The sequence below is a fragment of the Meles meles genome, chromosome 18, assembly GCF_922984935.1.
Source record: "Meles meles chromosome 18, mMelMel3.1 paternal haplotype, whole genome shotgun sequence".
Lineage (NCBI taxonomy): Eukaryota > Metazoa > Chordata > Mammalia > Carnivora > Mustelidae > Meles > Meles meles.
The window spans coordinates 47462588-47489808 of record NC_060083.1 but is presented as its reverse complement, the minus strand read 5'-3'; the positions used below and the strand labels follow the sequence as shown (position 1 = coordinate 47489808).

Here is a 27221-nt window from a genome sequence, read left to right as displayed (position 1 = left end):
GCCAGGGGCATCCATGAGACTCAGCTCTGGCCAATGAGACATAAGTGGGGGTCAGCAGGCTGGGACTTGTCACAGAACTCTTGCTTTCCTAATAAAAAGGAAAAACATTTGGTTTCAGGGCCCTTTTGGCCACTTTGCTTGGCTACTTTCTTCTTGCTGTGAAAGCCAATGTGATGCTTGGAGGTGCAGCAGCCATCTTGTCACCATGAAGCAACAATCCAACTGTTCAGGATGGCAGCAGATAAAGACGGAAGAGCACTGATGACCGTGGGGTCCTGCTGCCCTCCAGACATCTTATTACATGAGACACAGAAAGCTCTTCATATCCGTGCTGCAGCTAGTTGGGTTTTCCATGATCTGAAATCAAATGCAGTCTTGATGGACATAGATGGGAAGCAAGAGCAGGTGGTCAAAATCAGGACCAAGGAGCTCTTCAGGAAATACATGAATTTATATGTATAATATAAATAAAAAAGCTTTATAATAACCTCGACACCAAAGGTCTAGAGAGGATAGGGTAGGAGATGTGCTGGAACGAACACCCTGGCCAAGGTCTAGAGGCCCGGACGAAGCCCAGAGCCGAAGAAATGAAGGAAACTAAACCATACCAGGCCCAACGTGTGAGCTTGGAGATGTGCACTGAGCCCTCCCCTTCTTCAGCCCAACGGCTGCTCTGGGACCTGGTGGCTCCTGAAAGAGATAACGTGAGCGGGGACTTCTGAAGGAGTGCGGGAAGATATCGACATGGAACAGGGGCTTTGTGGAGCCGTGCTCAGGCCCCGCTTTGCCACAGATCCTAGCCTCTGCAAATGCGGCCACCTCAAAGGGCACACACGACGAAGGTGCCCAAACCTCGCCCTGGTCAGCAAGGCATCAAAGCAGGGCTTGGCTCCTGTCACATTCCGGGGCCCGAGCCCATCCTGCAAAGCACGGAACAAGCATGACTCTCAGCCAGAGGGACAGGCGGCAGCAGACGCAGCCGGGAAGGGTGGCACGCGGAGCTGAAAGCATGGCTAAGCGCAGGCTGGAGGCAGGGGGCGGCTGTCTGAATGCAGCAGGGAGAGGAGGGCCCACCTTCGGCCGTCGGCGTGCTCTTAGCATCCGAGGTTTCAGAGCCCGGTTCCTCAGATCCATCATCAGCGGGGGTCTGCAGGGGAGACTCTGGAACATACACAACGAGCCGCTCAGGACGGCGGCCTCTCCCCATCCCTCCTTTCGGCTTCAGGAGGAAATGGGGAGCAGGGTCTTTCAGACCTGAAAATCCCCTAGAGTGGAACCCAGATGGATGGGAGGGGGCCACATGATAAAGTCACCGATCCCACCCCAGCCCCAACACAACTGTGTCCCCATACCAGGGTTATCAGGCAAAGATGCTCATTCCTGGGCGAGAAGAGAAACTGCCTTTTAATCAGCTGGCTGTTTCAAAGGAGGCAAGGGCTCTTCTATTAACAAAAGGGCGGCCAATACTACCAAGCCAAGCTTCAAATACACCACTGCTGTGTCTTTCCTGACAGAGAGGTGTTTGGGAGATCACTACCACTTGTCGATGACAAGTAGATGCCTGGAAAAACATTCAGATCCAACTCCTTCCTCTGAAAAGGAATGAGCTCAGGGCAGACACTGCGCCTTCTAACTGGACTTCTGGCCATGTGTCTGGACTTGACTCAGCTCCTTCCATAGAAAGCTCTCCAAGGACAGACCAACAGGACCAGAGTAACACCTGAAATGTCAGCCAGGGTTACCCACGAGACAACTGTCCTTGCAGAATCCGGAGCCAAGGAGGCTCTGGTGGGCTTCGGGAAAGCCACTCCACCTGTGGTGAGGGCAGCCTTGGAGACAATTTCAGGCCAGGGTCTGGGGACATTGGTTTGTGCACGAAGAAGTAACCCCAAATGAGAAAAGGCAAGTCACGTTCAACCGCAGTGTGAGATCAGACACCCTTTGCTAAAATGCCAGCACTGGGTACCCAGCCCTGGGGGCGACCATCCGGCCAAAAGAAGGGCTCATCCTAAACAAATTTCCAGCACAGACTGAGCAGCCTGGCCCCAGGGCTGGCAAAAACCCACCAACTACCTTAAGAAGGCTTTGGACAAATGGTGAGGGAGCATCTGCAGACGGTCTGCTGGGTCTGGTCACTACTAACCGGCCTTGACTGTGCAAGCTCGGGACCATAAGGCGGGAGAGCACCCCAAGCATGCTGGTCCTCGGAACAGCCCCTCCCCTGCTGGGTCCTGAGCCTGCCAGCCTCACCAATTACCTGAGCTTTGTTAAATTTCTTGGAGGGAGGGAAAAAAGGAGGAAGAAGCCTCTTTTGAATGTCTTATCTGGAAGGTCTAAGAAGTTGACCCATGAACACCTTTTAATTCCTTACGGTGCCTGATTCTATCAGTTAAACCCCGGTCCCCTCCCCTGCCTGGCAGCTCTTGGCCGTATGGAGCCCTTGTCCAACTGGGAGCCTCCACGTAAATACTCTTGGTTCTAGTATTTTATACGTGGTTTCTTGTCATTATTCAAAATAGTCTGTCACTTATCTAAGACGTTGCTAGTTAAGTGACATCTTCTGCCAAGTCACGCTGCTCACTCCCCGTATAAAAATAACTCATTCGAAATTCCTAGGAGCAAGAATAAATTTGATAAGAACTATGGAAATCTCTTAAGTATCACTTGCTTTCTTGGGAAGTATACTCTTTCGGTAAGCAAACCATCTACAAATGTTTCCTTTCACATCAGTGACAAAAAGGTTAGCAACTGCAAAAAGAATGAATACTGTTACGCTGAAAAAATAAATAAAATGGAAAAAAAATGAAAAAAAAAAGGTTAGCAACTTAAATTTTGCATATATATGTATATATATATATAAAATATGTCTTAGCATAGATCTTCTGATCATGTTTTATGTTAAAGAATTGAGTGGTTTTAGGAAGCATACTTTAGACAACTCTGAGACACAAAAGAACTTGGTAAACTTGTTCTAACTTTACAAATAGAATTTCATTTCCCCTCCAAAAAAGCAGGAATGGTAAAAATCACTTTTTCTCCCAGATTTTTTTAAATGAAATTTCTATTTGAGAACAGTTGTAGATTTACAGAAAAATAGTAAACTCCAGAGAATACACCCCACACCCAGCTTCCCCAATTATTGACATCCGACATTATTATGGTACCTTCTTCGCAACATTGTATGTATTTTAAATTTCATATTTAAACCAGCCTACTCTAAATAGAGAGTCACTGGCACAATTCATACAGGACAGAATTCAGTACTTTGTGATTCTAAGTTGGACTCTACCCGTGAGGGATTCCCCTCTGCCTGTCGTCTGTCAACCAAGGGAAGTAACACCTGCCCTCAGCACTTACTGTGAGCATTGCCCACGACATTGGTGGTGAAGGCCTTTGCAATCCTACAGTTCTACAAAAATGCCCGAATTACCATTTCAGGGAAGTTCCCTTATAAGCAGGGCGTTGACAGACTTTGTCACCCAAATCGGGACACTCTGAGTGTAGAGGCAGGGATGGTCGTCATGACACAACGCAGACTTGCGTGGGGATGTGATGTGTGGGCTCAGGTCCTCTTAGGAGCTCTTAGAGCCCCAGTCAGGAGGTCAGGGGGTCAAGGAACAAGGCAAACTCTGGCTCCCTTCCGAAAGCTGCCTCAGCCAGGGAGGGCTGTGGGGTGAAAGTGAGGTTGCCTTTGGGATGGAGGTCCTGGGGGTCACCACCCCTCTCATTCCACACGCCTGGGGTCAGGGCGGGGAGAGAAAAAAAGGGGAAGCGGCTATAGAGGGAGGGGCATGGGTGAGACAGCAGGAGAAGAAAAAACAAGGTGGGAGGAGGAAAAGGAGAAAGTGGGAGAGGAGGAGACAGTGGGGGACAAAGGGAGGAAGGGAGTGAGCAGGCCTGAAAGGAGAAAGCAGATTTCCTCAATGCCCCCAGTGGGAGCCGCACCTTAGCAGCTCTGGCCAGAGCTGGGCTATGGACTGGGAGGGGTCAAATCACACATTTTTTTTTTGGCCACCATTTGGAGCCTGACATCTGGAGGGCAGGTGTGGCCCCCTGGGACACTTGGCTGGCATGGATATTTCCCCGCACCCCCTCCCTCCTGCACCTGGGCTCGGGAGGCCCCAAGAAGGCCAGCGGGCAGCCTCTGAGCTCCCCAGGACAGCGTACCCCCTCTTCCTTCTCCTCCCACCGGGAGCCTACCTGTCCGATCCCTGGGTTCCTCTGACTCTTACATTCTCTGCTTAAACAGAGAGACAGACGTCATCTTTGGAACCAGGCCCACGGGAAGTCCTGCCAGTAGGAATTATGGCTCCTCAGGCTTCCCAACTCAGGGGACATCCTGGTGACCCCATGTCCTGCAAGGAACCTTCCTGGACAGAGGTACCCAGAGGGGACCCCTTCCACCTCGGAGCTCCGCCACTTAACGGGCGCTACTCCATACACGGGCCACAAAGTGTTTTTGTCCTTCTTAGCATTAACAGAGAACGAACAGCAGGCTGTTTGCTATCTTGTCTCCCTAGAAATGGGTCTGGAGGGCAGGGACGGAATCCTTACACGGGGGCCGCTTGGAGCTGCTGGCGAGGACGCAGAGCACAGCATCCGAAGCCGGAGAGAGGGCACAGTGTTCTCCATCTGGCCTGCCCAGACTCCGTGGTCAGTGCAATGAAACACATGTGTTTGGCAGGGGGGAGGAGGAGGCCAAGACAATTTGGCCCAAAGGCTGTACTGTAGAATATTTGGAGGTTTCCAGGATGTAGTCTGTTAGGGTAGGTACGGCAGGAATCCCAGAGCTGACCGGCTCTTGCTGAAACAGGGCCCAGACAGACTCGTAAAGACACACAAATAATGTCCCAAGCCGAGGGCTCTGCTCGCTAATGTGTGTGGCCGGTTTAAAGGTGAATCGATGTGGCTAAAGGCTCCAGCCTCAGACTGACAACCCCCCCCCCCCCCCCCCGGGGAATCTGGGTCAAGCTGTGGCCCGCCCGCTTGTCAAACTCTCCTTTGGAAAGGTGCATTCTCCAAGAGCCTCACGTTTTGAGTTCTCTTGGCCCTTTAAGAGGCTTCACTCCACTGACAAGCCAACAGAAGTACTTAAAATTCCTTTTTTAAAATCTCCATGGGCACGCCTCGGCCAGCCCTTCCCAGAGCTCAGTGCCTGGGCCCCTGGATGTGCAGGGCTGTGTACTCACCTTTCAGGCCGTGGTCCACGTCCCCCTCATGGTCTTGCAGGAGGGTGTAGCCCCCCTGGGAGGGGAGATCAGAATCTTCCATCACAGTGAACTCCTGGCGGGGCTCAGCCATCCTGGGTCAAGGCCCACCTGGGGAAGGGAGATGGTGGGTGAGCAGGGTATGCTGAGCTAAGGGACCTAAGTGGGGGGGTGGGGAGCGGGAGAGAAGTGCCTCCTGGGGGGGGGGGTCGGGTCGTAGCAGACAGCTCTCCGCCTTCCCAGCCCATCTATGGGATGCCTAGCCTCATCTGGTGTGCCCTTGACCTTGATGGGCATTCTGAATTCATCTGTATCACGTCCATTCCTAATCAAAGTCACCTGGTGGGCAGGTCCAGTGGGCCTGACTTGTTAAGCCCAGCACTCTCTCCACTTCATTAAAATATAAATGCTGCTGACTAGTAGCTTGAATTTTTAAATTTTTTAATGGAAAGGGGAAAGACCAAACAGGAGAGGGAAGACAACAGGTAAGGAAAATGAAGCACAGAGAGGCAAACGTGATCTTTCCATCACAGGACAGTGGCGAAGCAAAACTGACTTTTTTTTTTTTAAGAATTTATTTATTTGGGGCGCCTGGGTGGCTCAGTGGGTTAAAGCCTCTGCCTTCAGCTCAGGTCATGGTCCCAGGGTCCTGGGATCGAGCCCCGCATCGGGCTCTCTGCTTGGCAGGGAGCCTGCTTCCTCCTCTCTCTCTGCCTGCCTCTCTGCCTAGTTGTGATTTCTCTCTGTCAAAGAAATAAAAATTAAAAAAAAAAAAAAAAAGAATTTATTTATTTATTTGACAGAAACAGGGAGAGAGGGAGCACAGCTGGGGGAGTGGGAGAGGGAGAAGCAGGCTTCCCACTGAGCAGGGAGCCTGATGTGGGACTTGATCCTGGGACCCTGGGAACATGACCTGAACCCAAGGCAGACACTTAACAACTGAGCCGCCCAGGTGTCCCAGACAACTTCCTTTTAAATTACTTATCTCATATTATTTATTTTCTACTTTATTTTTATTCTTATCTCTGAAACACTCCTGTCCTGGTTGCTCCTACTTCCTCTCTTTACCTTTCTGTAGTCTTTGGTCTTCGTTTTTCTTTCTTTCTTTCTTTTTTAATATTTTATTTATTTGACAGAGAGAAAGCACAACTAGGCAGAGAGACAGGCAGAGAGAGAGGAGGAAGCAGGCTCCCTGCGGAGTAGAGAGCCCGATGTGGGGCTCAATCCCAGGACCCTGGGATGATGACCTGAGCCGAAGGCAGAGGCTTTAACCCACTGAGCCACCCAGGCGCCCCTCATTTTTATTTCTTACCCTTTAAAACTCTCAGCTCTGTCTTGATTTATTTTACATGCATTCATGTGACTCATTACACATAGCTACAGAAATATACATAACACATACACCCACGGAAATGTAAGTATATGTAAAAAAATCGATGTAGTAAACACATATATGTGTTGACTTATTTTACATGTATTTATTTACATCTTTATAGTTTTTTTTTTTAAAGATTTTATTTATTTATTTGACAGAGAGAGATCACAAGTAGACAGAGAGGCAGGCAGAGAGAGAGAGAGGGAAGCAGGCTCCCTGCTGAGCAGGGAGCCCGACGCGGGACTCGATCCCAGGACCCTGAGATCATGACCTGAGCCGAAGGCAGCGGCTTAACCCACTGAGCCACCCAGGCGCCCCTATAGTTTTTTTGTTATTTTTACTTTTAATTTTCGCCCCAGATTCACATCAGCTTTTCATTTAATTATTATTTTAAATAATAATTGAAGATAATTATTGACTTACAGAAGAGTCGTAAAAGTAGCCCAGAGGATCAGTTTATCTCTAACCTTTTGAAATTCCTTTCAAATATATTTGCCTATGTTATCCTTCTATTTTTCTGACTGTTTACATTGTGCTTGTTTTCTTTTAATCTTTCCTTCCTATAATTGTAGCTTTTATAATTTTTCCACAAGGGTGACCAGCTGGCTCAGTCAGTGGAACGTGTGACCCTTGATTTCGGGGTTGTGAGTTTGAGCCCTGCATTGGATGTAAATATTACTTAAAAGTAAAATATTAGGGGCACCTGGGTGGCTCAGTAGGTTAAAGCCTCTGCCTTTGGCTCAGGTCATGATCTCAGGGTCCTGGGATCGAGCCCCGCATCGGGCTCTCTGCTCAGCAAGGAGCCTGCTTCCTCCTCTCTCTCTGCCTGCCTCTCTGCCTACTTGTGATCTCTCTCTGTGTGTCAAATAAATAAATAAAATCTTTAAAAAAAAAAAAGTAAAATATTAAAGGGGCACCTGGGTGGCTCAGTGGGTTAAAGCCTCTGCCTTCAGCTCAGGTCATGATCTCAGGGTCCTGGGATCGAGCCCCGCATTGGGCTTTCTGCTCGGCAGGGAGCTTGATTCCCCTTCTTTCTCTCTGCCTGCCTCTCTGCCTGCTTGTGATCTCTGTCAAATAAATGAATAAAATCTTAAAAAAAAAAAAAAAGTGAACTCAGTGGGACCTCTGCTGGGTGGGTGGCCTGACCCCACTTAGGTATTTACCACGTATAGAGAAGGGGACTCCTCTCATTCTGACTGAGGACCCTGTCGCTCAGGGAGCTCTTGGCAAAGGCAAGATCAGAGTCCCCATTCACCCTTCCAGGCTTAGGGTTTGGTGGTGATATTCTCTACCCTTAGATATGCTAATGGTCTGTTGCCCTTAGAAAGCCCCCAGATGTCAGAACCCCTCTTCTAAGAGGGAACAGTTCCATTATCTGAGAAAACTATTGTTCCCTCCCCAGCATCTTCCTTGCTGATGGAGTCCCTTAGGGCGTCCCTGGTCACCACCCAATGGTTTGTCCCCGAGACCGGTCCATGAGTCACTATTATCTGGCTGAGTCACCAGACACCTCACCCTGGAGCCGGGGGGGGGGGGGGGTCGCCCCAGAAGCTCAAGGCCTCCCAGACTGGCTGGAGACACACCACCAGGTCCAGGTGAGCCAGGCTAGCCAACTCAAGCCACCCCGCCTAGCCGCAGTTCAAGGTTCGATGAATCTCGAGGTGCCTGGGTGGCTCAGCCGTTAAGCATCTGCCTCCCGCTTAGATCATGATCCCAGGGTCCTGGGATCGAGCCCCGAATCGGGCTCACTGCTCTGCTTTCTCCCTCTCCCACTCCCTCTGCTTGTGTTCCCTCTCTTGCTGTGCCTCTCACTGTCAAATAAATAAATAAAATGTAAAAAAAAAAAAGATTCATTGGATCTCAGTGAATGCTCAGAAGTGTGATGAGCTCTGGGGGTTTAGGTCTTCAGATGGGATCGATTCCTTTCGATGAATGACCAAGTTTCCCCACCTGGAACATGGTGAATGGAGGCGTAGAAGTAAAAATCTCATGGATTGGTTTCCTCTTTTATAAAATGCCTGTTCATAGCCTTTGCCCCTCTGTTCAGATCTCAGTCCTCATTGTAATGACTTGAGTGAGCTCTTCATGCATGAAAAACATCAACCCTTTCTCATATGTGTGGCAGAAAGTTTCTTCAGTCAGTCACCTTTATTTTGGTTCCTGATGGCTTCCGACCTGCAAGGTTTTTTGTTTTGTTTCTTTTTTAATTTATTTGTGGGGGGAGGGGGATTTATTTAGATGTATGACATGAGGTAGGAATCAAAACATTTCCTCCCAAATAAGAATAGTGAAACCAAAGACCCAGCCGTATTCACAGAATCTGTCCTCTCGCTCAAGCAAACAAACCAGCTGTTCTGCCTCATTTATCCGTCCGTTTTGGTGCCAGAACTGCCCCCCAACTCCCACCCCTGAGTGAAGCTTTGGATCTCAAGTTTTATTCTCTAGGTGGCCGTGGACACTCTCATTTTCTTTTTCAAAACCATTTGACCTCCTTGCATGTTTTCTCTTACAGACGTCCTTTAGAATATTTTTTCTCAAATTCTCAAAATTCCATTGGGATTTTGGCTGGAACTGTGTTATGTGCCAAGACGATAAAAATTGCTCCCTTAGGAATATTTGGTGTTCCTATTGCAAGACCATAGTACTACTTCCCATTTGTTCTGGTTTCTAAACCTCTCTGTCCCGCACTTTCCTGCTGGGGATGTCACTCTTGATGTCTTGCCATTGTCTATGCTGCCTTAGTGAGTGGGACCCTTGCCTTCATGATGCTGATGATTTGCAAAGAGCTCTGAGTTTCTGCAGCAGAGGTGATCAGGCTGCAGCTCCAATGCTGGCATTGGCCCAGAAGCGACAGGTTCCCCTCAAGGTCTCCGGGGGGTAACACGGGAAGCATTTTCTAGGTCTCTCTCTATCAGATGGTTGGGATCCCTTAGCAGACAATCTCTCACTCCATGAGCTTGTGCAAAGAAGCTGGTAGAATTCAGGAGGTTTTGCAGAAGAATGCAGGCATGGGAGGGGACATTCTTTTTTTTTTTTTTTAAGATTTTATTTATGTATTTGACAGGCAGAGATCACAAGTAGGCAGAGAGGCAGGCAGAGAGAGAGAGAAAGGAGGAAGCAGGCTCCCTGCCGAGCAGAGAGCCCGATGCGGGGCTCGATCCCAGGATCCTGGGATCATGACTGAGCTGAAGGCAGAGGCTCTAACCCACTGAGCCACTCAGGCGCCCCTCTTTTCTCTATTCTTGAGGCCAGCTTGCCCCCAACCCAGTGGTTGCTCATATTTTAAAATCACAGGTTTTCAGTTCTTCCAAGGGAGCCTGGGAGGTGTGAGACGCCAGGAACCCACACGCACTATATGGCTTGCCACATTCGGCTCATGGTTCAGTCGCACAGTCCCAAAGCCCATCCTCCACTTAAGCCCTGAATATATAATCTCGCCAATTAAAGTTCCCTTCCTCTGACAAACGACACAGCCACACATCCCAGCCCTAAGACTTTCAGCCAAAGACAGCAGACTAGAAAACACAAAATAAGCACAGCCCCGAGGTGGGTACACAAGCCAGACTAGACTCGGCCACCACCCCACAGATCCCTGTAATCTAAAAGGGACGCACAGACAGGAAAATAAACACACAGGGAGTTGTTTTCTTAAGGCTGCCCTCTGCTTTCTTATTCTTCTAAATCACCCAACCAATTTCTCTTCTTTCTGTCTCTCTCATTTCCTACCTCCTGTTCTCCCAGGCAGTGACTTAAAGGCAGGGGAGGGTAGGACGTAAGCAAGAAATTCTAGGAGGGGCACAAAAGTTAAGTTAAATCTGTAAGCTAAAAAGGGCCATTTTTAAGCACCCCTGGGATAAATACCTAATTAGAGAAAGACAAGAGCCAGAGTGTCCTGGGGTCTGTCCCTGTCGTCCTGTAGCTTAGCCAGCTTTGGCCCACGAGGGAAGGCACCTTGTCCTACAGGGTCACACCCCTAGCCTCATGCCACCTTGCTGATGGACAGAGTCGGAATGGGGCCAGGGAAGGAGTCAAGGGTCCACAGGGTGAGAGGGACAGACAGACAAAGACATGCAGGTGAAGGCAGGATAAGGGAAAGGCACAGGGAGGGATGAAGCCCTGAATCAAATTATGACTGCTGCTACCCAGTCTTTATTTTTATTATTATTATTATTATTTTTTAAGATTTTATTTATTTATTTGACAGACAGAGATCACAAGTAGGCAGAGAGGCAGGCAGAGAGAGAGAGGGAGCAGGGTAGAAGCAGGTTCCCCGCTGAGCAGAGAGCCCGATGCGGGAATCGATCCCAGGACCCTGGGATCATGACCTGAGCCAAAGGCAGCGGCTTAGCCCACTGAGCCACCCAGGTGCCCCTTTATTATTATTATTATTGAGGGAAAAGTCACACAACAGAAGTTTAACCATTTTAAGGTGAACAATTCACTTTATGCAACTGCCACCTCTAACGAGCTCCAAAACATTTGCATCCCTCCAAAAAGAAACCCTGTGCCCATGAAACAGTATATTCTCATCCCCCCCACCCCTAAGTCCCTGCCCACTGGCCACCCGTCTACTTTCTGTCTCCTTGGATTATGCATTTCAGAGAACTGAAATCATTGTACATGCGGCCTTTTTGTCCCAGGTTTCTCTCACTCAGCATAATGTTTTCAGGACTCAGGGCTTCCTTTCTTAATAAGATTCCACTGTATGGACACACCGCATTTTATTTCTCCATTGATCCTTTGATGGATACTCATGGTCTTTTAATAAATGACGAGTTCGGGAACAAGGTAAAGTGGAATTTTTTATTGTGACTTATCTGATAACGTGAAACCGTGGAGGGAGAAGGAAGGTGTGGGTGGGCAGGGGAAGATGGCAGAAGGAGGAGACCAGCAGGGTCCCTCAGACAACCTTCAACTTCTCCCTTGTTTGGAAAAGTCTGGGCCTTCCTGGGGCATAAGGATGTAGGTGTAGGTGAGACCCCCGCTCCCTTCTACTCCCAAAGAATGGGGCCTCCCCAGGCTGCCAGAAGGAGCCAACTGTCTGCTTGGCAGAGATCCCGTCTCCTGCGGAGCCTATCTGAAGAGGCACCTCTGTTTTCTGATCACCCCGGGCTGCCCTGGGAGGGTGAATGAGGGAACCCCAGGCACCTAGTCCTGCTGAGAAGTGACTTCTGGAATGTCACCAGGGGACCCTGCTCACTCTGGCACGTATCTGCCATTTTCCTGGACACTTCCCTGTGACAGAACATCTATGCTCGGTACAAACCTGTGAGGTTGGCAGGACACAAATCCCTGACAGGTAAAGGACCCCGGAGGCTAAATGACTTGCCCAAGACCACTGAGGCAGCCTGGGACCTGACTCGGATTCAGATAGGGCTCCATTGGCCCCACTGTCTTCTGGGACATGGATTCCTGCCAGTTCCGATGCCTTCCTGTGCTCTCCACCAGGCCTTTCCTCCAGCACGGTTCTCAGGGCGTCTGCAGGTATTTTCTCACCTAGGGCAGTCCTTACCTGGTGTAGGTGAAGACCAAATGGCCTTCCGGCTCCTACTGCCTCTTTCCTGTTCTAGTGGGAGAGGGACAAGCAGGCTCTCTGCTGAGCAGGAGCCCGATGCGGGGCTCAATCCCAGAACCCTGTGATCATGACCTGAGCCGGAGGCAGATGCTTGACGACTGGGCCACCCAGGTGCCCGTGAACTTGGATCTTTTGATGCTCAAGCCCATCTCCAGGCTACTACATCCTCCCGGTGACTTTCCAACACTGTTTAAAAAGCACAGCCCTTTCCCCCCCGTCCAGGACTGAGCGACAGGACGGACTGTCCGGGCCGCAGGGAGAGCCGAGGGCAGCCGGGGCCCTGGGCGCACGGCGCTCGGAGCCCCACGGACCGAGCTGCGGGAGTCTGACCCGCGCGTCCTTCCGCGAACCCACCTCGGGGGCGGGGCTGTCCCAGGCCGAGGGGCAGCCTCGCTAGGGGGCAGCAGACGCGCGGCCGGCGGCGCGTGACTCGGCGCAAAGCCGGATGGCCCCGACCGGTGGGTCCAAGGAGAGGAGGATCGCCCCCAGACCCCCTCCGCCGAGCAATCCCGCACTGCAAATAGAGAGCAGTGCCGATGCCCAGCTTCGCCAATCGGCCGAAAACAAGACTTGCCCCCTTTCAAGGGTGAATTTCAAGGTACAGGACGTCAAGGGTGAATTTCATGGTACAGGACGTATCTCAATAAAGCTATTATTGAAGAAACAAACACCCTAAATGGACCTCTCTCAGAAAGCTGAAGATCCAGCAGAGATAAATCTAGAATCCAAAACAACCTTACAATGAACTTTGTTCCCCGAAGTTATTTTTGGCTCCTGCATCCCATTTTTCCTTTGCTCCGGTCCCTTTTCGGCACCATCGGGAACGTGCCAGCGCACTCCGGTGGAAAACAGGATTCCTCCTAACGAAAGGAGCCGCCTTTCAAGTGTCTCCAGGTACCGACTCCTTTAATCCATACACCTGCCTCCATTATGACGCCTCCTTCTACAGAGGGGGAAACTGAGGCACGGGAAGGCTGAGTAGGTTGTCTCGAGTCTGGCAGTAGGCATGTCAGAGAGTCGGCATTCAAAGCCCAGCCAGCTTGGCACCAGAATCTGACCCTGTTAAGCGGACTGTTCATCGTGACAAAATCAAGTGGTGATGCAGATGCTCTTTAGGAACACCGGGACCCTTGCTCCACTGAACTTAAAAGCCTTTTACCTCGAAAATGTCCTCGTCTTATCTGCACTCTATTCTGTAACACTGACGGTCCGCCTGTTTTACTTTAAGATACAGAGATTAATGGAAGGGGACGCATGCTCCTCTCCCGGGCTGAGGCGGAGCCGGGCCCCAGGTCATTAGGAAATCCCTCTGCTTGGGAAGCTGGGAGCCAGCTGTACCAGAGGAAGAGAAAAACCCTCAAGGGTTTAAATCAACAGCCCCTTGAGGTTGACTCCCGGCAACCCCCATACCTCAGACACCATTCACTAACAGCTGGTCCCATCTATGAGTGTCTGGGGTGTGGCCTTTCCGCTGGTGCTGTCCCTTTTCTCCCCTGCCCCCCACGGCTAGTAGGCAGCACGGAGCTAGGCACAGGGATATCCCCAGGAAAACTCGTGGCATGGCAAACCTCCAAAGAGCTCTAACATGTGAGCTTGTGGTCACATCACATGTGTACCACAGAATGTTCTAGAACCAAATCTGGACAATAATAAAAAAAAAACCCAGATTTTAAGCCTAACTGCCAAATTAAGAGGAGAGAAGATAAAGGAGCCCACAGAGAGGGAAGACTTAACGTTGGTGAGAAGAAAATGGAATAATCCTGGGCCTCCATCCAGAGAGAACAATCAGCAGTTGTATGAAAGCATGAATGAAGGCCGCTTTTTGGAGGGAGGTGGCGCTGCTGTGCACAGACAGCGTGTCATGGCTGATGTCAGCCGGCTGATGTCCACCAGCGTAAGAAAATTCAGATTGTGTCTGAGAGGACAATTCTAGTTTTAAGCCTCAGATTTCTATTAAAAAAAATTTTTTTTTTAAAATAAAGGCTTCTCTCCTTGTTTGTAGTCGCTGGCATAACGAAATAGTGCTGTGACATCTGGCAGGGTGACAGATGAGGCTTGGGTGGCCTTTCTGTTCAGCACTGTGGTCGCTTTTTCTCCAACCCCCTTTCCGAGAGATTTTTCCATCAGTCACCTTTCAATGAGGACAGCGCTGCTGTGTGACATCTTGACGGGTGGTAGAGACAGGCTGCTGAGCCTCTGTCCTGTTCAGGAACCACCCATGTCCCTGGACACCACTTTAATTCTACCTGCGATGAATCCCCTGAACTCAGAACACCAAATGGATAAAGAGGAGTCTCTTCTGACATCAAAACCAAGAAAACCAGAACAAAAAATTGCCTTCCTTGGGCAAACCACTCTTAATTCTTAGGGAGAGAGAGAAAAAAAATGCATTGTTTTATAAAAGTGATTTCTAGGGGCACCTGAGTGGCTCAGGCAGTTGAGCATCTGATTCTTGATTTCAGCTCAGGTCATGATCTCAGGGTCCTGGGATCGAGCCCTGAGATGCACTCTGTACTTATCGAGGAGTCTGCTTGAAGATTCTCTCCCTCTCCCTGTGCCCCTCCCCACCCAACACATGCATGCACTCTCTCTTTCTCTAAAATAAATAAATCTTTTGGAAAAAAAAAAAAGTGACTCAGGGGGCGCCTGGGTGGCTCAGTGAGTTAAAGCCTTTGCCTTCGGCTCAGGTCATGATCTTAGGGTCCTGGGATGGAGCCCTGCGTCGGGCTCCCTGCTCAGCAGGGAGCCTGCTTCCCTTTCTCTCTCTCTGCCTGCCTCTCTGTGTGATCTCTCTGTCAAATGAATAAATAGAAATCTTAAAAAAAAAAAAGAGAAAAAGAAAAAAGTGACTCAGTCAATATTAAAAAGTCAAATATAAAAATGTGAAAGAACAAAGCAAAATAATCACTTTTAACGTGTTGGGGAACTTCCCCACAGATACCTCTCCTGGGCACACATTAAAATTTTCCCTAAATAAGACCATATTCTGTTGCCTGCTTTATTCACTGAATAATATAATATATATTATTCATATATAATATATATGCATGTATATAATATAATGCATATAATGTATGCATTAATAAACTTTATTTTATTTCTGGTTGATCTTTACTGGATATAATTTGTAGCATTGCTGCTGTGTCTCTATCCTCCAGCTCTAACAGGCAGCAAATGGTCCATAAACCAACATAAGATTATACTTAAGAGGTGATGGAGGGGGGTGGTTCAGGCCACCCCTCCAACTCCTTTAGCCTTCTGGAGTCTTCGCTTTATAAGAAAAGATATTTCTAGAGCCAGGCACTATTACACATTTTATCTCATTTAATCCTCATAACAACCTATGTGAAGTAGGAAATATTATCTATCTCTGTTTTTTAAAAAAAGATTTATTTATTTGAGAGCGAGGAGGAGTGAGTGAGTAAGCATGGGGAGGGGCAGAGGGAGACTCTGAAGTGTGGAGCCCAGCAATGGGCTTGATCCCAGGACCTTGAGATCATGACCAGAGCTGAAGTCAAGAGTTGGACACTTGGGGTGCCTGGCTGGCTCAGTCATTAAGCATATATGCCTTCGGCTCAGATCATGATCCTAGTGTCCTGGGATCGAGCCCTGCATCGGGCTCCCTGCTCAGCGGTAAGACTGCTTCTCCCTCTCCCTGCTTGTGTTCCCTCTCTCACTCTGTCCTCTCTCAAATAAATAAAATATTCAAAAAAAGAAAGAGTAGGCTGCTTAACCTACTGAGCCACCCAGGCATCCCTCTTACCTCCATTTTGGCAGTGAGGCTCAGTTGCCCAGGCTGGTGCGGGGCTGCGTGTGGCTGTGAGTTTGCAATCCTAGCCCTCGCTGGGTGGGTTTGACACTGGGTAGGGACCTCCATCAAGGAATCATGACGCTCTACTCTGGAGCCCTAATCCAGGAGGAGCCACCCGCAAGTACCCGTTTGTGAGGTTCACAGGTCATCTCAGCTCCATTTTGCAGTTGGGGAAACTGAGACACAGAGAGGCTGAGGGGCCTCCAGGGGACCTAGAAATAGTGGCAGAGCCGGGGACAGAGTCTGGCATGTGGTGATTTGCTGGAAAGCTCAGCTCAGGAATGGGAAGTGGGCCAGGAGTAAGCACAGGAACTGACTGTGGGCGGGGCAGAGTGGGGTCTCGGAAAGGATGGCGCCGCCATCTGATGGGTGGGCCTCCTCCGTCAGGCTCTTGCCTCAGCAATGTCTCGGGAGCTGGGAAGCCTCTCAGAAGCACCCTGGGGCCACTGGCCGAAGAGCATGATGGGTTCTGGGAAGCACCTGCTCCTCCATTAGCCATTTGTGGGACTGAAGGAAGGTACCCAGGCTACCCCTTTCTCAAGGCACTTTGAGAACACTGCCAGGCCTCACCCTCACAGCAGGGTCTGAGGAGGCACCCTCCATCCTAGGCCCAAAGGGGAGACTGGAGGAGGGTCCCTTGCTGCTCTTCCCTCCCCCCTCCGTTCCCAGGGTGCTCCTGTGAAGTGGGCTCTCCAGATCTGGAGACGCCCTCTTCATGTCTACCCTCACAGGTGCACCCGGAGGTTGCTCAACCTCAACTCTTTTTTTTTTTTTTTTTTAATTTACACATTTGAGAGACGAGCGCATGCGCACATGAGTCGGGAGGAGGGGCAGGGGGAGAAGGAGAAGGAGACTCCCTGAGGCGCGGGGAGCCTGACATGGGGCTTGATCCCAGCACCCCGGGATCATGACCCAAGCTGAAGGCAGACACTTAACCGACTGAGCCACCCAGGCGTGCCCACCTCAGCTTCTTTGTGACACGCGTCAAGCCCAGCGTTGTCAGTCGGATGAAGGCTGACTTTTTGGTCCCTGAGGGTCGGCATCAGCTCCACACCTTCCTGAGGGGCCCTTGTTCTCGACTCAGATCCCTCCATGGATTTGGGTGGAAAAGACACCTGGTGTGGAGTCAAAAACCCTAGGTTCAAGGCTTAGTGGGGATTAGTGGGGGCCACTAGCAGCATGCTCTGTCCTGGGCCAGTCACTTGCCCTCTCTGTACCGTGGATTCTTCATTTGTAACAGGGGCATGAGGACACGTGTCTCACGGGGTGGCTGTGAGGGTCACTGAAAACATGCACGGGAGAGACAGCACTTTAGGGAACTGCCATGTTCTAGACTGTTGTAAGGGACCAGGGGATGGGGATGACAGGGGAGGTATGAGCAAGGAGAAGGTGTCTGAAGATGGGGAAGAGGAGGCTTACCCTGAAGGGATAAGATAAGGGGCCAATCTGAGGGCCTTGGCCTGTGTCTCTGCAGACCAAGGGGAGGGGGAGTAATGGTATAAAGCAGTGAGAGGCAGCATTGAATTAACCCTGGGGAGAAGAGGAGAAATGAGGGGGTCCTCCTGGGGAAGTCTCAGGAGGTGGAGAGAAGGTAAATGCCAAAAGCAGAACTAAGGAGTCTGAGGTCCCCCTTCCTCCCAGTACAGGCATGGAGAGGATGTGGCAGGTGACTGGGGAGGGACGAACCGTGGCCCCAAAGTCTCAGTTTGCTGGAAGCAGGCCCAGGAGCCGCGAGGGGGCCTGGAGTTGGCGAAGCTGCCAAGAATGATGAGAAATGGGGGGTGCCTACGTGGCTCAGTGGGTTGAGCCTCTGGTCGTGGTCTCGGGGTCCTGGAATCGAGCCCTGCATGGGGAGCCTGCTTCCCTCTCTCTCTCTGCCTGCCTCTTTGCCTACTTGTGATCTCTCTGTCAAATAAATAAATAAAATCTTAAAAAAAAAAAAGAATGATGAGAAATGGGCTCCTTTTGCTATGACATTTCATTAGGGAACAACAGGGAAGACACAGAGGGAAGAGAATAAAGAAGGAAAGTGGTCATTTTTAAGATGTTCTCCTTGCTATTTCTTGAGTCTGAGGACATCTCGGAAGGATGCGGGGGAGAGGAGGGTGGCGGAAGGCTGTCGCTGATTAGCAGCTCTCCCTCAGTAATGAGAGGCCTGAACTCAGCATTGCCTCAGAAGGACAGAGAATAAACAGGGTCCTTCTAACACACGGGAGAAATGCCACAGCAGCGCAGGTACATTGTCCCCGAATTCCTCCTTTGACAAAGGTGTCCCCACAAGGCATCGGGGCCAAAGTCCACGACGGAACAGCACCGAGGGCGTCAAGCACACACTTGAGCCAGGTTGCCACTTACTAGCTGGGTGACCTTGGGCAAGTCATGCAACCTCTCGGAGCTTCCAGTGCTTTGTCCATAAAATACAGAGGTTAAATGAGTTCATAGAAATCGGGGGCTTAGAACCATCCCTGGCTCCCAGAAAACGCTCTGTAACTGCCCCCTGTGGTTATTATCGTGACAACCGTATCACCTGTTCATTTAGCCAAACCTCCCTGCATCCTGTTTGTATCTGCAGACCAAACAGCTACTCTGGGCACAGAGCCCCACCCCACTTTGGATCTACTGACACGTGGTGCCCCCTTGGCCCTCCCAGGGCAGCCTCCAGCCAGGCCGGGCAGATGGTGTACCCAGTGAGATCATCCCCTTGTCCCGTGACGCCTGGAGACGGGGCCAAAATCGTGTCCTGGGGCACCCTGCATGAAGCGGACTCCTTTGTAAGAGGGATGGGGGAGAAAGGAACGCACTGGCGTGGCGAGAGGCCCACCCTGCATCACCAAGTGAAAAAAGCAGCTTTAGAAATGTGCTTGTACAGAATTTTTCGAAATAAAAAAAATAACATCTATATGCACGGGTGCAGACAAAAAGTCCTGAGGGCTGAACAGAGGTTTTCTCTGGGAAGGGAAATGGAATTAGGGGGACTTTCTCTTGTTGGTGTCTCCATCTTTGTCTTACATTGTTTTAAAAATACATATTATGTTTATAGTCTGATAAAAAGCGATAAATACCGTTTTGGCAACGCCAAACACCCTTGTAGAGTCAAGGACTTTTCCCGCTATGTCCTTTTCCTCTGATCCATGTGGCATAAATCGCCCTCAGCCACTGGCAAGGCTGGAGAGGCAGGTCACCGAGACATTTAACATTGATTCCAGGCATCAGGACCCCTCTGTGATCCACCACAGAAACCGAGGCCACTCAGGGTGACAGTGTGCAGGTGGGACTCTTACCTGAGGCCGTTGCAGTGCCTCCAGAAATACCGGGCAGGGGTGGGGGCCTGTGGAGCCAGCGGGGGCCCCTGGATGGGAACGTTAACATTTTGGGAGGAAGGTAATGAGACCGGGGCTTGGGTTTGCTCACAGCTGCCGTGCAGCCTTTCAATTACACATTTTTAAAAAAATTTAAAATTGTTATTTATTTATTTTTTTTTTTAGTGAATACACTTACTCACGTTCACATTTAACAAGAGAGCCACGAATACCCAGGCGTGGGACTTGGATGACACAAATCCTTGCCTATCGCAAATTGATTCTCTATACCTTTTTTTTTTTTTTTTTTAAAGATTTTACTTATTTATTTGACAGACAGAGATCACAAGTAGGCAGAGAAGCAGGCAGCAGGGGTGGGGAAGCAGGATCCCCGCTGAGCAGAAAGCCTGATGCGATGCGATGCAGGGCTCCATCTCAGGACCCTGGGATCATGACCTGAGCTGAAGGCAGAGGCTTTAACCCACTGAGCGACGCAGGTGCCTCACAAGTGTGATTCTCTAAAATCCAGGGAGGGGTAAGGGCTGGCGCGTCTGCACACTAGAGAGCTGCACTTTTCATTGCATTTACATTCCCCTTGATCCAAAAGGAATTTAGAGAAGCAGGGATGTGAGGAGTCCCAGAGAGCCGAAGCTACACCCCATGAGCCCCATAAAATGTAACCTGTGAAAGTATGTCCTGTAAGATCCCAAGGCTAGGTCAGAATAGAAAAATAAAGGCTCTTTAGATAAAGGAGAAACCAGAGAGTTTTGCTGCATCTCTGGAGGTTGACAAAATAGTTTCAATATTTATCAAAAAGATGTTTCATTTCAATTAGAATAAGGAAATGCAAATATTACCCAATGTGGGACCCCGGGTCATGCCCCCCTGATTTGGATAAAATCATTATGCTCGACAACGTGGAATATCCAGCTGGAGCCAGAGAAAACGGAAAATTGTATGGAATGAAGAAATTATCTTGAAAGTAAGAATTCAGACACAACTTTGGAACTAGATACAATCCAGGTTACAAACACACGGATCAATTAAAACTAACCCATCAGAAATCTGGATCAGGGAGAGATAGGAAATCGAAGCTGGGGCATCCATTTAGGTTCTGGGCTCCAAGAACATATTTCAGAAAAAGTCAGGCACAAAATGTCCATTATCCAGCAGAAAGGCCTGGACAACATTTATGTTCAGAAACAGAAATGATAGTCCAGGAAGGAAGAGGAGAGAATGACTAGATTTCCATGTGAAAGAGAAAAAGCTGGCAAGGAGGAAGTACAAAACACTTGAAAACATAATAGGAAATTAAATTCTACTCGGAGAATGAGAAGGCCTGCTAGCCTGGGGGTGGAAGCCAAGGGGGAGACTCTGCATGCCCATTGGTCAATGAGCAGGAGAGCGGAAGAGAAGTGGGACCCGGTGTCGTCACCCCTGTCTGTGATCTGAGCTGCTTCCGGGTCCTCCCTGTGTCTCAGGAATCACCATCAGAATCAAAATCATAAAGAAATAGTATAAACCACTGGACTGCAGAAAGGTGAACTTTAAAATAGGTGGTTTTATGGCAAATGATGTATCTTAATAATCATGTTTTCAAAACATCACGAAAGAAAACTAAATTTCTTTTTTTAAAAGATTTATTTATTTTTGCAAGAGAGAACGCATGCAGAAGGGCACAAGAGCAGGGGCAGGGGCAAAGGGAGATACAGACTCTCCGCTGAGCAGAGAGCCTGATGTGGGGCTTGATTCCAGGACCCCAAGATCATGACGTGAGCCGAAGGCAGATGCCTAACCAACTGAGCCACCCAGGCACCCCAGCATTTGTTTTTTTATTATTTTTTAAAGATTTTATTTATTTATTTGACAGACAGATTACAAATAGGCAGAGAGGCAGGCAGAGACAGAGAGGAGAAGCAGGCTCCCTGCTGAGCAGAGAGCCCTATGTGGGTCTCGATCCCAGCACCCTGGGATCGTGACCTGAGCCAAAGGCAGAGGCTTTAACCCACTGAGCCACCTGGGCACCCCTGCATTTGTTTTTTTAAACCACTGGAAATAACTCAATTCTTAGTTCGTTGCTTGGTATGGCATAGGTGCTCAATATACCTTCACAACTGGATGAATGAAAAAACGTGAACCGAGAGCCACTCACCACCCTTGGTCAGAAGGTGGGTGCTGCCTGATCTGCTACACCCTTCCTCACATCTGGGCCTTGGTCCATGCTGGTCTCCCAGCCAGGAAAGCCCTCTCCCCCACTTTCCTGCCCCTTTGTCTGGCTAACTTCTACTCAAGCTCCAGGCTTTATCAAAGCGCTCCTAGAACCACTTTAAAGCAGCCGTTCCTGACTCTGCCAAAGCCCTTATATGTGTCCTAATGAACACTTGTTGCACGGTGCTGTGATTCTCTGGTTACTTGGCTCTGGGGCTGGAATGTTAAGGCCCTGAGGATGGGAGGGCCATGCCGCCTTCGTCACCACTGTGGCTTCAGCAGCTGGCCCATCCCTGGCACGAGGAAGGCACCCAGGAAATTGCTGAACAAATGAGTGTGTGGGGCAGGGAGATGGGCTTTGGTGGGATGAAGGGGGACATGGGTCAACATTAATCGCTAACACTTCCCAGGCTCACAGCTCATGGTCTGTTTCAAATCTGACAGCCAGTGTGTTCTCTCACGTGGGCCACCCCAGCTCCCTGGGCGACTGACGTACCTCTGACACCCCAACAGAGAGAATGTTCTCCTGTGATCAGAGAAGGCACTCAAGTTCTCCCACTCCTTTGTAAACCTCAAGTGACCAAAATAAGGGAGATGCGTAACTCTTATGTTGGCTGGGTGTTGGACTAACCAGGAATGACCTTGAGTTTGTCATCTTTGGCATCAACGTCTCTCCTGTTTTTGTTCCTACTTCCCCTCCCCCTCAAAACAGACTTGTTCTTCAGGCATTTTTCTGGGAGCCCCTGCTTGGCCAGGACAGATTCATATAATCCTGGGTTCTCAAGCTTGGAAGGGACCTTAAAGAAACAGCTTCTCTATGGCACAGAGAGGTGAAGTAACTTGCTGAAAGTCACACAGCCGGTTGGTGCGGAAGCCAGGATACAAGCCCAAGTCAGGGGGACATTGCACTGAAGATAACCCGAATAAGGCAGAAAACCATTGTTTTCCATAGCATCAAACCCATGCATTTGACACTGCAGGTCAAGTGCAGTTCTGTTTACCTAGAAAATACCACAATGTCTTCGCCATAAATACAGAAACTTGTAGCATACAGGCTGTCTTTGCCCATTTCATGGACTTTATAACTCACTGTTCTCTCTGAGTCCCCATCACAACACTCAATCTGTGCTTCCTATCAGGGAGCAGAGGAATCATCTGATTCCTTCAGGCTAAACCAACGATGGACAAAAACATGAGAAAGTGAGTTCACTGAGAGGACAGTTCACTTTTTACTGGAGATAAGTAAGGACATGAGACTCTGAAACACGCTCAGAGAGAACACATCAAGACAAACTGTCCCCACTGCAGGCCATGCATGAAATCCAAGGCTCTTCTCGCATGTGGCCCCAGGGACGTTTTGGAAGGAGCTGTGCCTGTTCTGTCACTGGGTCCCTGGGGGCTCAGGATGAAGCCACATCACATGATTATCTGTTTAGAAGCTGTCACCCTTCAATTCCTCAGTTCAAGAGAAAGAGCAGAGTAATTAGAAACCAAGAAGAAGACCATTTACAATTACAGCGCTCTGTACCTTCCTTTTCGTTCCTGTGGTTTACTGTTCGGACGGCATTTTCCAGGGAGCCGTGACATGTTGACTTACAAGCAATATTCAAGGGACCAAGAGTGTCTAAACACCTCGAGCCAGTGATTCAAGGCTTATTTTTTTAAAAAATTCTATTTATTTATTTGATAGACAGAGATCACAAGGCAGAGAGGCAGGCAGAGAGAGAGGAGAGAGGAGGAAGCAGGCTTCCTGCTGAGCAGAGAGCCAGATTTGGGGCTCTATTCCAGGACCCTGGGATCATGACCTGAGCTGAAGGCAGAGGCTTTAACCCACTGAGCCACCCAGGCGCCCCTCAAGACTTATTTTAAGTGAAAAAAAAAAATGAGAGAAGATGCCCTAACAGGATGCAATCTTCTTTAGGAAAACCTGGTTAAAAAATAAATAAAAAGTGCAATGTGACCAAAGGTATTATCAAATATGATTCAGATTATTTGTTTCCTAATTTAGGTACTTATCCCACTCGTTCCAGGTCTGGTTTGAAAAGTTTAATTATTCAATCTTCTCTTAAGTAAAACTATGCATGTGCATTTAGTTAACGTGGGAGACAGAATAACGGCCTCTCAGAGATGTTCAGTATCCTAACCCCAGAACCTACGAGTCTGTCACTTCACATGGCAAAAGGGAAGTAGGATTGCAGTTGGAATTCAGGTTGTGGACCAGCTGAGTTAAAATAGAGCGCTGATCCTGGATTATCTGGGCGGGCCCAACATAATTACAAGGGTCCTTCCATGTGGAAGATGGAGGTAGGAGGGTTGGTATCAGAGCGGTGCGACATGAGAAAGACGCAACTGGTCAGCAATGGCTTTGAAGACCAACGGGGCCATGAGCCAAAGGATGCAGATGGCTCCAGGGGCTGGAAAAGGCAGGAAAGCAGATTCTCCCCCAGACCCTCCAGAATGGAGGGCTGCCCTTGCCAACACCTTGATGACAACCCGGGGACACCTGTGTCAGACTTCTGACCCTCCCCAGAACTTCCTTAAGCCAACATTGGTGTTGGCTTAAGGCACTAAGTTACAGAAGCAATGGGGGTGGGCACTTGCGGAAGAGGGAGGCACCTCGAAGGGCGAAGTGGGTGGAAGAGCCCTCCTCTCCCGGGTGGGAAGAAGGGAGCGGGAGTCACCGCTCTGCACGGCTCACCCTGCTACCCTACCCCAGGCCCGCATGTGCCCAGATGGCAGAGGTGGCTCTCGAAGCCTCCTGGGTGTTCAAAGAACACACCTGGGCTTAGCTCAGAGCAGCAGCCTGCCTTGGGAGCTGTCCGGATGCAGGTCGCTAATGATGGGATGGGGGAGGGCCTTTTCCCAATCGAAGGATAGGAGCCCGTTAATTAAGAAGAAATGCTTTGTGCTTAAAAGGCACACATTCAGACCCACCCTTTAGTCTCTTCCATTAAGATCACTTTTAAATCAGAGCAGCCGAGCTGAGGTTAGAGGAAGCATCTATTATTAACAGACAGAGAGAGGAGTGGGCTCCGAAGGGAGAGGCTGGTCAATCACCACACTAGGGAGGGAAGCTTGCGGGCTGATTCGGGCGCGTGAGCTGTGTGCTGTGCACGGGTGCATTAGTGATGCTGTGCTTAGGGGCTCTGTGTGTGTGTGTGTGTGTGTGCACGCGTGTATGCATGTAGGCCCTCCATTACCACGGGCAGCCCCATGATACCTCCAGGCGACAGAGCAGGCCAAGCCGGGAGAGGATGGTATAAACAGGACACAGCAAACCCACCAGCACAGGCGTGGCTGAGCCACTGGGGGGACCTCAGGGACAAGGGCGGCGAGCAGACTATGAGGCAGGAACATACCAGCCCCCACCAGAGACCCAGAAAAAGGAGCAGATGCGGTCCTCGCCCTTCAGTGTTTTCAGCCTGGCCAGGGAGGAACATATACAAGTACTGAATGACACAGGGATAGTTTCGGAGCCAAGTGACCCCAAGGAGTCAACTCCATTCTCAACATGCTGTCTACCACGTTCAGGGGCTCCAGGCTGGACCAAGGGATGGACGATGTGCTCCCTGCTCTCTCAAATCTGGGAGGGAAGACAAAGAGATAAATACAGTCTAAGACCACAGGCCAGAAGAGTCTGTGATTCTGTGAGCTAAGCATGGAACAGGAGCAAGAGACAGAGGCTGCGGCAGCAGAAAGGAGATACGGGTAGAGAAGGCTGGAGAAGGCTCTGGGGAGCTGACCTGGGGCTAAGACTCAAAGGGAGGGCAGGCTTGGAGCAACAAAATCCTTCATCTAGGCTGGAGAGGGTGATGACAGGGTCATTATCAGGCAAAGGGGCACCAATGGTCAAGAGGGTGATGGTTGAGAGACAAGACGTTTTGGAGAAGCCAGATCAGAGAGACTTAAGTCCAGGCACCGGCTAGAAAGGCCCTGAGCCAAGGTCGGGAGAAGAGTCCCCCGAGGAACCAGAGCAGCCCCCAAGCTCTGGGACAGTCCTGTTTGCCAGAAATGAGCAAAGAATGAAAAGCCTGCGTCCTGCAGGTTTGGCTCTGGGGCTGGTGGTGGAGCCGCTAATTCTTGCAGAGTCTGAATTCCTGCACAGCCTTTGAGTTCCGTGGGGGTAAGTGAACGGGCTCTGGCTGTGTGCCCACCTCTGACCGCCTCTGCAGGGTGATCCTTGGACCAGAAGTAGTGGTAGGTTACATAATGCAGGCGGGAAGAGGCCCTGGCCAGGACCTGCTCATCTGAAAAGGTAGCAGTGGCGTAAAGCCTTGGGAGAGGGAGGAGGGCTGTGGGAGGAAGGAGAGGAGAAGAGATGGGGAGGGGGGTGAAGGCAGGGGATGCCCAGCGTCCTGAGGCAATGGAAAGACCTCTTTGGAGGGACAATTCTCAGCACATGCCGCCACAGGCAATTGTCAAATGTCTGTTGGGCTCCCGGACACAGCAACCTTGCCCAGAGAGGTCTGTAACTTGGCAGTTCCTTCCCTAGTCACGCTTCCAGCCAGAGGACAAAAACGGTCATACTTATCGAAACAGACGTGCTCCCTTTCCTTCTCCCAATTATTAACCCGGGGTTGTTAAATTACTTACAGGATCAGAGGTCCTTCTAAGAGGAGAAAAATGCAAAAAGTTCTTGGGCTCAGGGTCCACTTTCTGTCCGGTAAGAAGGCAACTGAGCAAAGGCAACCGACAAGCTAAGCAAGTTGCCCAAAGACACAGGCTGGTCAACAGCAAAGGAAGACAAGGAATTAGCCTCCCGGAGCAGAGAGCTCCGTTCGCCGTGCACAGTCTCAGAAAGCAGGCTTCCATTTTCCGGAGAACTGATGGCTTTCCATCAGCCCACCCACGTGCTCGCCAGTCTCCAGCCGGTGACTATCACCAAAGTCTGGGGACTGAGGCACCAGCAGGAGGCACAGTCTCAGCTGAACGGCTGATGGGATCATTTGGGCAACTGCCCAAGAAAAGTGATTTTTTTCTTTTTAAGTTAAATTAAAACCCACAGTATCAACTACTCCCTGAAAAGAAGAATTCATGCATCACTTAGATCAAACACACCCCTTTTCAATGTTCTAGGGATCACTCATGATCATTGAAAGAAACAAATCAATAATGCAAAGTGTTAACAACAAATGGAAGCCTCTTTCTGAATTTAGAGTCAATTGAGGGCAAATGGCTGGAGAGATCATTCCTCCTAAGAAAAACCTGCAAGAATTTATTTCAAACCAAATGCTCACTTCAACCTTCTCAAACCTAACATGTTCTTGCTTATCTACTGCTTCTCTTTTTAAGGCAGTAAATATAACAGAGCAAAAGTTCCATCAGAAAACATTTTGAGGGGCGCCTGGGTGGCTCAGTGGGTTAAGCCGCTGCCTTCGGCTCAGGTCATGATCTCAGGGTCCTGGGATCGAGCCCCGCATCGGGCTCTCTGCTCAGCGGGGGGCCTGCTTCCCTCTCTCTCTGCCTGCCTCTCTGCCTACTTATGATCTCTTTCTGTCAAGTAAATAAATAAAATCTTAAAAAAAAAAACCTTTAAAAAAAAAAAAAGAAAACATTTTGAGGGGTGCCTGGGTGGCACGGTCAATTGACTGACTGACTCTTGGCCTCGGCTCAGGTCATGATCTCCAGGTCGTGAGATCGAGCCCCATGTCAGGCTCCATACTCCGTGGGGAGTCTGCTTGGGATTCTCTCTCCCTCTACCATTCTGCTTGCGCTCACTCTCTCTCTCTCTCTCAAATAAATAAAT

General features: G+C 49.7%; 1 protein-coding gene across 10 annotated transcripts in view; it reads right to left on the bottom strand.

The window, feature by feature from the left end:
* Positions 1-27221, bottom strand: part of MAPT (microtubule associated protein tau) — a 99536-nt gene that overhangs the window by 40423 nt on the left and 31892 nt on the right. For 9 of the 10 annotated variants that reach the window (XM_045984600.1, XM_045984605.1, XM_045984610.1 and 6 more), the window contains exons 2-3: positions 5190-5318; positions 1075-1161 (exon numbers count right to left, since the gene is read on the bottom strand). In XM_045984600.1, the coding sequence (XP_045840556.1) occupies positions 1075-1161; positions 5190-5301 (199 nt within the window). In that variant the 5' untranslated portion in view covers positions 5302-5318. Of the gene's footprint in view, positions 1-1074; positions 1162-5189; positions 5319-26068; positions 26292-27221 lie in introns of those variants that run through there. The other variant, XM_045984603.1, reaches the window with a different exon arrangement.